Source organism: Alosa pseudoharengus, unplaced genomic scaffold (assembly GCF_046254945.1).
Source record: "Alosa pseudoharengus isolate Yale_2024_CS ecotype anadromous, Long Island Sound unplaced genomic scaffold, YU_APseudo_1.1 YU_APseudo_1.1_scf_12, whole genome shotgun sequence".
Classification (NCBI taxonomy): domain Eukaryota; kingdom Metazoa; phylum Chordata; class Actinopteri; order Clupeiformes; family Clupeidae; genus Alosa; species Alosa pseudoharengus.
The window spans coordinates 7,706,844-7,716,843 of record NW_027468587.1 but is presented as its reverse complement, the minus strand read 5'-3'; the positions used below and the strand labels follow the sequence as shown (position 1 = coordinate 7,716,843).

The following is a 10,000-nucleotide window of genomic DNA, read 5'->3' as shown; positions in this document are numbered from 1 at the left end:
TTTGATGATAGGAGGAAGATCAATCGCACAAATTACATTTGTGTAATTGCTCAGTTTATCATGCATATTTGGAGATAAATTATTTCTCTGACTCACAGCGTGATTTTCTGATGGGGTTTTGTAGGGATTTGGTTTTTAAAAAGTTTTCTAGAAAAAAAAAAGAAAAGAAATCTGCCTACTGTTTGGTTTTTTGTTCACTGAAGTTTTTTTTTCTAACAACTCAAAACTTTAATGAGAAGGCCTCAAATAGTGACCACATTACTGACCTTCAGCATCCGCCTGTCAGTCTCCTCTCCTCTCCTCTCCTCTCCTCGCTCCTCTAGTCTCCCTCCCTCCCAAATCCAGGTCTGGAAGCCATTATTTCTGGCATTATTAAGGGCTCTTCTTTATAACAAGACATACCAGAACTTTGGTCCAATGGACACATACCGTATGTGCCCTCCGTTCCGCCCCCGTATAAGCCATCATAACGGGGACAGGGACAGTTAAAGAGAAATGGACAGGTCATGGAGACAGTCGGGGGGGTGGGGGGAATCGAGACACTTTTCGTATCACCCAGCACTGGGGCCCGGTGTTAGTCGCTAAGGGCTTCCTGTCCAAAGAGCCCCCCGTCTTGCCGTGTGTGACTTTGACGTGGCCTAATTGTGGATGCTGTGTGTCCCGTCGCTATGCCGTTGCTATGCCATGGCAGAGCGTTCGCCCCCTCTCAGTGAGACGTTTGAGAGGTGAGGGGGGGTCTCGTTAGCACCTCGTCAAGTCAGGGAGATGGAGGGAGGTGGAGGTGATGGTGGTGGTGATGTGTTTGCTTTTTTTTGGTGCAGGTGTAGCCATCCTCCAGTGGCCTCCACTTCCGACACACACACACACACACACACACACACACACACACTCCTGTACCCCACCGTCACACCCCTGGACACAGGCCTGCAGAACGTCACCCCCTCTTCGGTGCCTATCTGCGAAAGGATCTCGCGGCACAAAGGGACATTCATTGCGCTGCCAAGTAGCTATGGAGAGCAGGAATGGACCCCCAGTCTTGAGCGACAGATGATGATCTTATCAAGGGAGGGTGGAGAAGTCAGGGTGTGGTGTCTGTGTGTGTGTGTGTGTGTGTGTGTGTGTGTGTGTGTGTGTGTGTGTGTGTGTGTGTGTGTGTGTGTGTGTGTTTTGGGGGGCTCTACTGAAGGCTCAGGGAGAGATAGATCTTTAGACACCTCATCGGTTGCCAGGATTGTGGCATTTTGGGCATCGGGTGATGAGCGGTGCTTTGAAGGAGGAAGTGGCGAAGGCTGGCATTAGCGAAATCCTCACGCGCCCCTTCCCTCCAATCCTCCTCACGTGCACGCTGCCAGGGGCAGCACGCGTGGAGAGTGGTGCGCCCGAGTTTGCTCATCTTTGTCGTGCCGTCGTAAATCCTCTGCCAGTCAAGTCGTCTTACCAGTGTTCCCCTAACTTGGACACCATCCCGATGTAGAAGAGGCTTCTGTGGCTTTGCATCTGCGCATTAACAGATCATACATCCAGACACTTGCACTGGATGGAATGGAAAAGGAGAGAATAATCTGAATGTAATTAGAACCATATAGCACTCACAGCTTGCCTTATTCCACTCTCCCAGTTTACTTTTGTTTTGGATTTGATCTCCCTTGTTTTGCTCCCCCCGCCCGCACAGCAGTTAGAGGGCGCAGTGTTTTTTGGGGGGTTTTGTTGTAATATGTGGCATTGGCTGTATTACTGGAAAGCCGCCTCTCGATCCTCGCGGATGTTCCCAGTCTGTGTGTCTTGATCTTATTATCCATAGAGAGTCTATAGCTAAACGCTAGTGGCAAATAGGGAGAGGCTGGCGAGAGCCTCATTATTCTTCCTGGCTCATGTTCACTCTCTCTCTCTCTCTCTCTCTCTCTCTCTCTCTCTTTCACTCTCTCTTTCACTCTCTCTTTCACTCTCTCTTGCACCCACGTCTCCAACAGCTGTGACAGTCCAGCTGGGAGAAAGGGTCCTCGGGCTACGGTTTGGAACCGGACGCAGACAACTGGCACCCCCTTTTCCGTTGCTGGGCACCTCCCAACTTCAAAATGCCCCTGCACCAACGACCCCCACCCGCCAGAAAACCCACTCCAACGTCCAATCTGATGTCTGCCGCCCACTCTCTGTCCCTCGCACCAGACAGACAGACTGATAGTTGGACAGACAGACAGGCATGAACCCTCTCTGCCATATCCCTTGCTTCTCTCTACCAATCCAGCTTTTTAGCAGCAGATTTTCAGCCCGATGGCAAATCAACAGACATCCTGTCACATCCACCAACTGTTAGACAGACAGATGAACAGACACCTCACCACAGCACCCAGATCAACAGACAGACAGACAGACAGACAGACAGACAGACAGGCAGGCAGACAGACAGACAGACAGACAGACAGACAGACAGACAGACAGCGTCCAGACGGAGAGGCAAACACAGGAAGCCTTGCCCTGCGGAGAGCCAGCATTACGAAGGTGTCAGGCAGGCAGGTCTGCAGGATGCAGGACGACAGCCTCTGTCCATGTGGCTAAAGGCCATGGGGGTCTTATCAGGGCCGGAGCAGGACGCATCAAGCGGTGTCTGGCCGAGCGTCCACTCCAGCCTCCCTGTGAAGTGGACCAGCTGCAGCCTGCCGCCTCATTATTCCCCTTTAATGAGCTTCCCCAGCTTCCCATGGGCCGCCAGGAACGCCGCGTGCTGCTGCACCACAGGCCAGATATGTCCAGGGTGTGAACAGACCGAACGCCCCCACTCCTCCTGTCCAGTCCTCCTACACCTGCATTACCAGCACAAACACACACACATGCACACACACATGCACACACACACACACACACACACACACACACACACACACACACACACACACACACACACACATAGACACACACACACATGCATACACACACACACACACACACACACACACACACACACACACACACAGGCACATACTGTACACACACACACATACATACCTACACCACCACCACTGATAACTCCCCTTCCCACTCCCCTCCTATTCTCCATCCTCCCTCCCACACCTCCTCCCACACCTCCATCCACACCTCCTCCCACACCTCCTCCCACACCTCCACCACAGACACTCCAATAAAGAACATGATTCAGAGGAACTACAGTACACAGACACACTCCTGTAGTAATTACCAACAGACCTCTCTTGGTTGTAGAGATCTTCCCTCCAACACCACCACCACCAATCCTCTGAAAAAGAAGTATAGGATTCAGAGAGAGATTTAGGAGAGATCTAGGAATGGAAAGGACATTTCTGTGGCAGTAGTGGGATACATCATTTATGGGAACAGTTAATTAGGGAAAAATAATCAAAACAGTTGATTGCATTTGTGCAGAGTTCCATATAAAAAGTGACAAAAATATTCTGCACTTAAACAGCATTTGTGGTGCATTGCCAGGATGTGTTATGATGTTTAGTGTTTGTGAATAGAGATAAATCAGATTATTACGAGGTGCAGTGTGAAATGAATAGTTCAATACCAAGAGCCTCTTTGCTTTGATGCAACCCATAACATCACTCAATTATTGCTTTTGTAATTTAATCTTTAATACTGCTGTTACACATTTTATGAAATTAGATTTTATCGCATTTTTCCCCCATCCAATCGTTTTCATACTTCGTTAACTGGTGCAGTTAAAGCCCAAAGATCTCTATGCCATCTGGATGCCGAGAGTGTTTTGTGTATAAAAGAGGAGAGAAAATGCACTCGGAGCAGAAATGTTAGCGTGCGTGTGATCACAAAGGTGGTGGTGGTATTTACGCTTCAACAATGTAACCGAGTCACCTTATGTTGTTTATGCATGAGTGGGGGACACGCGAGAGAATTTCCATACCAACAGGCCGACACGATGGCGTGGAACAGATACACGGCTGATATTTCCCCAAAAGAGCATGACTGAATAGGTCATTATGCCTCAGACGCAATATAAAGTTCAGTCACCCCTCCTCTGCTCCGCCACACGCTCTTTCTCTCGCCTGCTCGCTCAGCTTTCAACGGACAAAGAATTCAGAGCAGTTCAAGCACAACATCAACAACAGCAACAACAACAGCAACAACAACAGCTACCCCCAAAGCACCTCTGCTGAGGGTCATAGAAAATGACTTGCAGTTCACCTCATCTGCTTTCATTGTTTGATCACTGGCGAACTTGTTTGTCGTTGATTGCATGTGAGTGTGTGTGTGTGTGTAGAGTGAGCAGTATGTGGTGTGTGTGTGTGTGTGTGTGTGTGTGTGTAGAGTGAGCAGTATGTGGTGTGTGTGTGTGTGTGTGTGTCTGTGTGTGTGTGTGTGTAGAGTGAGCAGTATGTGGTGTGTGTGTGTGTGTGTGTGTGTGTATGTGTGTGTGTGTGTGTGTGTGTGTAGAGTGAGCAGTATGTGGTGTGTGTGTGAGTGTGTGTGTGTGTGTGTGTGTGTGTGTTTGTGTGTGTGTGTGTGTGTGTGTCATCCTGGGCTCACAAAACCGTGGGGAAGGATGATATAAACTCCAGGGCCCTGTGAGGTGGAGCCCATAAAGAGGTGATATGTTATGACGAGTGCCACAGCCGTAGCGCCTGAGCACAGGCAGGAGGGGTGTGTGTGTGTGTGTGTGTGTGTGTGGTGGGGGGCACGTGCAAAGATAAAGCCGATAGCTCTCGACGGTTTGGAGGGGCTAAATCCTCCTCCAGCCATAGGTCTTCCCGAGAAACTGAAGCACTTGGCGTTGTCAAGGCGACCGCGGCGGAAATGTGCACTTGAGAGCCCCTGTGTGACTCTTCCCCCAGAAAACTGGCCCTGTCGTGACCAGCGGGCTGTATTATCATAACTATTTGATTAATCGACCCCGCGCCCCGTACCCCCACCCAGAAAAGTACACAAAATCTAACAGATAAGATAAGTGGAGAGGAGAGTGGGAGATAGAGAGAGAGGGAGAGAGACAGAGAGAGGGAGGGAGAGATAGAGAGAGAGTTAGAGAGAGAGAGTGAGATGCATGGTGGGAATCTGGCTGCACTGACCGCGCTGTCCTGTGACACAGTTAATTAACTGTGAGTTCGGCACAGTGCTAACAAAGGCCCCTCGTCTTCCTGGAACAACCGAAATAGCCTGGCTCCTGCCAACCACTAAGCCTGCAACATCTCACCGAGATTTATCAGCCACAGAAAGAAAGAGACAGGGAGAAAGGGTGGAGGAGGGGTGGAGGAGGGGTGGAGGAGGGGTGGAGGGGAGGAACACCTTTCAGATGTGTTTACCAGGCAGCTGTTTTGATGTTCACCATGTGATCGATCTACATGAAATTTTCCACCCCAGAGAACAGGTGCTTAAGAGAGAGCTAAGAAATCAGCTAAGCGCACTCAAGGAAAGCAGAAAAAAAGCAACTTTCGAGTGCGGCATGCCAAAATGTTTCAGAAAGTGAACCCTAAAAATCTTGGCTGCCTTTGCCACTGCAGCGAGCTGAAGAACAAAAATACACCTCAAGGTTCGATGATGTTGGGATGGGATAGGATGTGGGGGGGAGAGGGGGTTGGGGGGGGGGGAACCAAAAAAAGAAAATCTTGACTAAGCAAAAAGTTGACTGTCTTCCATGCTCGGATGTTTTCAGGGGAGCTGGACATCTTCCACAAGGAGGGCGAGCGCCGCGTTCACACTCGCCAGCAGCTTCCCGTCGGCACCACGTGGGGACCCTTCGAAGGCAAGATCGGGACGAGCACAGACGCAGGGAGCTTGGTATGCCTTTCTTTTTGTCCCTGTTTCAAACTCTTCCTTCCTGTAACTACTTTCCAACATTTCTTTCTTTTCTTTCTTTTCTTTTTTTTGCTTAGAGGTGCGGTTCCTTAAGTGCCATCCTTAAGAACATTTTTTATTGCGTCTTAATACGAGGACACGGCCTACTTTCCTGGAAAGTGCCGGGCTCCCGCACACTCCCACAAATTAATCATTAGGAAATTCTCAGTACAAATGTGACCGCACAGGGCCCGTGTCTATTTTAATGGAGGAAGGCACAGCCGAGGCAAAAAAAAGAAAATTCCCATGACATTCCAAAGACAAACCAAACCCAACGACTGTTCCGGGCTCAAATTGGCCCCTAACAAAAGGCTTTGAAGTGCATCCATTTTAACCATTAAATCTGCATATTTTATGACTAAACGCCTTAATTGGTGGATTTTGATTTTAGTCTAGGCTGCGATTCAATGAAGTTACGATCCATTATATTTGATGTTATTCTCAACCCGGCTTTACATCAATCAACTGGCTGGCCGCGTTTAAACATCCCAGTTAGTTTCCCTTTAACTGTGGAGGGGAAAAAAGTATTGACCTGGCTGCTCTGGTGAAGAAAGGAGTCCTTCTGGGGTTTCATATTCCATTCTGCGTGTGGATTAATTAAAAAATACTTATTAAAAATTGTAACGAATCTAATATTTATCCTGTTAGGAAACATAAGGAAATGTCCAGGAGGAGTTGGGACTCTGAGGCCCTATTCTGAGGGATTACTTTACAATGCATAACTTTATTAAATCATTCCCCAAATTCTTCAGAACAGTTGTCTAAGTCCTGCTCTTCTTGAATCATATAAAACACAGCCACTCAAAACTATTTTAACAGTTTTATTTGTATTGTTTGGTCAAGCAAAGGATGCTTTGCTCAAGGATGGCCATATTTGTAAGGACACATACTGTATCTTTATCATGAGATCATGTGAACATCTTATCAATGCATTCTCCCCATGAAGGTCATTCCAAGTAGGTTGCCGAAACAGCTACCTCTAACACTGCTGAAATTCCACACGGTTAGCCAACAGCCAAGCCAAAAGAAAGCCTTGGCATATCAGTGTCAGTATCAGAGTGACATATAGTCACAGCCACCTACAGATCAGGGCTTTTCCTCAAGCACCAAGCCTATGGTCTCTCCAAGGCCTTTAATTGCTTAACTGTGAGAGTATGGCATAATTGAGGAGCCTAACTGTGAGAGTATGGCATAATTGAGGAACCTAACTGTGAGAGTATGGCATAATTGAGGAACCTAACTGTGAGAGTATGGCATAATTGAGGAACCTAACTGTGAGAGTATGGCATAATTGAGGAACCTAACTGTGAGAGTATGGCATAATTGAGGAACCTAAGGCATAATTGATTCTCTGTGCTGCCTCTGGTGATGCCAGCATGGTGGCCAAATGGATGGCCTTGCCAAAGTGATGGGCAGAGTGACCAGCAAACAGCACTTGATTGAGAAGAGCTCAGAGGTGGGGGAGGGGTGTGTGTGTGTGTGTGGGGGGGTCTCTGGGCCTGACAGAAGAGAATAGAAAGGGATGGAGAGAGAGAGAGAGAGAGATGAAGGGAAGGAGGAGTGGGCTGGCAGTTTGTGTGTGTGTGTGTGTGTGTGTGTGTGTGTGTGTGTAGCAGGGACTGGACCTTCTGTGAATGGCATGGGAAGTGAGGACAAACTGGGCCGGCGAGCCTGCTGTGTGTGTGTGTCTCAGTGACCAGCCTGAGTGATGGATGGCTCTAATGGGGGAGTCCAATGCACTAAACACTAACACAACGCGCACACACACACACACACACACACACACACACACACACACACACACACACACACACACACACACACACACACCCACACACACACACACACACACACCCACACACACACACACACACACACACACTCACACACACTCACACACACACACACACCCACACACACATTTCAAGGCAGGAAAACTGTCTGTGAATGGAAACAGCGAGAGAGAAGGATGAGGACAAGGAAGAGAAACAGAGAAAAAGAGAGAAGGGAGAGAGAGAGAGGGAGGGAGAGAGAGAGAGGGAGGGAGAGAGAGAGTGGGAGAGAGAGAGAGGGAGGGAGAGAGAGAGTGGGAGAGAGGGAGGGAGAGAGGGAGAGAGAGGGAGAGAGAGAGGGAGAGAGAGAGAGGGAGAGAGAGGGAGGGAGAGAGAGAGAGAGAGGGAGAGAGAGAGTGGGAGAGAGAGAGGGAGAGAGAGAGAGTGTCCAAGGCATAACAGGAAATCTGGGCATCTGCTGGCCACAGATAGGGTCACCAGTGATCTCCAGTGTTTATCAGAGAGGAAGGCAGATTTCACAGCTGATGGCACGGGCAGAGGCAGACCAAGGGCCACAGGCTGCCGAGAGTTTGTTCTGGGCCATGCGCTCTTGCCACGGTCTGCTGGGAGCTCGCACTCGTGTGTGTGTGTGTGTGTGTGTGTGTGTGTGTGTGTGTCAGTGTTTACACACTTTCGCTGTTCAGATGCTTTGGTGTGGATCTAGTCCTCCACAACAGAATGATTCACTCCAGTCCACCACAACACAACTGTCTTTCCGACCCAGCGAGTCCCTTTGCCAAAATAAACCTGTTAAACACTATTCTTATCTCACTTATAAAAAATAGCCATTGGACATAGCTTTTCTTTTTCTTCTAAGATGATACCTGGAAACTATTGTGTGGACAACTTAGATATTTGAGTTTCATATTAGTACAGTAGTATAATGTATTAATATACTGTAATAATATAATGACTTCTCTGTGCTTTTTTAAGCATATAAACATCAAATCAAATGATCGTTCTTATCTTTGGGAGAGTTTCTGTGTTTCCTGTCAGAAAATCAGTCAGTCATCACCACCCTCCTCTTGACTGGTACACTCATACTGGTACACACCTCCAACTCCATCACCATCCTTATGCTCCTCCATCTAAATCAGTGTTTCTCAAAGTGTGGTCCGGGGACCATCGGTGGTCCGCAAGCTATCCCAAGTGGTCCGCGAGCAGACGTGGTAAAATATAATATAGATGAGTTGTTTGCAATATTGAACCAACTTGTATGTAAATCCAAACAGCTCTGCAACACTGCCTATGTAAGCTATGCCAGTTTAAATCATATGAATCCTCTGACACAATAAGCAAGGTGCAAAGACAATAAGCAAGGTGGTTCAGTGAGTAGGCCTTTTGTGTAATATACTGTTGAAATAGGTCTACTGTTTTTTTTTTTTTTTAGCTAGGTGGTCCGTGAGATTTTTTTATTGCTTAAAGTAGTCTTTGGTCTGAACAAGTTTGAGAAACACTGATTTAGAGCAACAGACCAACTCCATTACCTTCCTCATCCTCCCCCATATAGAGCCCTACACCACCTCCACCACATTCCTCATCCTCCCCCATATAGAGCCCTACACCAGCTCCATCACTTTCCTCATCCTCCTCCATTTAGAGCCCTACACCAGCTCCATCACCTTCCTCATCCTCCTCTATTTAGAGCCCCAGACATGCTCTCTGTTCCCCCCATCCTGGAGTCTCTCCCCTGGTCCCCCAGCCTCCCGGAGCAGATCAATCACGCCATTAGAGTCCAATTACCCCGAGAAACCTCCGCTCAGGTGAGTGAGGAGCCTGTCCATCCGGGGCCCAATCTCCGTCCGGCGCTCCAAATTAACGCAAATTAATAATGACACCCAGACATAAATGTCTGCCGTCAGGGGTCTGAATCGTCGGCTCGGGTCGAAGCTATTGAGTAGCAGGTGTCTTAAATGCCGTAATTACACGAAGCTGGATGGCCCCAGACAAAAGGGCCTATGGCCTGCCTTGGGTAGGCTTGCAGGGAAGCCGGCGTCCGTGTGAAGTGTTAATAATTGATTTGGAAGCACGCTAATAGCAACTGGCAGATATAGGGCATTCCTCCTGGTAGATGCTTGTCAGGAAAGGGAAAAAAGACAGAAAGAGTGTGTCCCGAAGTTCGATGTTCACTTAACGAATTACGTTAACAGTGAGCTAATTACAAACAGCACTCTGGGTCTTGCCTGCTTGAGAGAAACGAGACATGTGACCGTGCACGTGTGTGTGTGTGTGTGTGTGTGTGTGCGTGTGTGTGTGTGTGTGTGTGCATGCTTGCGTGCTAGTGGCCGCATGTGCGTGTGTGTGTGTGCTCGGTAGCCTTGAGTGTTTCACAAGCATCCTCAGCTGAC

The 10,000-nt window shown here is 48.4% G+C and overlaps 1 protein-coding gene across 1 annotated transcript in view; it reads left to right on the top strand.

Moving 5' to 3' along the window:
- zfpm2a (zinc finger protein, FOG family member 2a) overlaps positions 1-10,000 on the top strand; it is a 146,476-nt gene that overhangs the window by 65,240 nt on the left and 71,236 nt on the right. Inside the window, exon 4 of the mRNA XM_076279372.1 lies at positions 5,639-5,763. Within this exon, the coding sequence (XP_076135487.1) occupies positions 5,639-5,763 (125 nt within the window). The remainder of the gene's footprint in view (positions 1-5,638; positions 5,764-10,000) is intronic.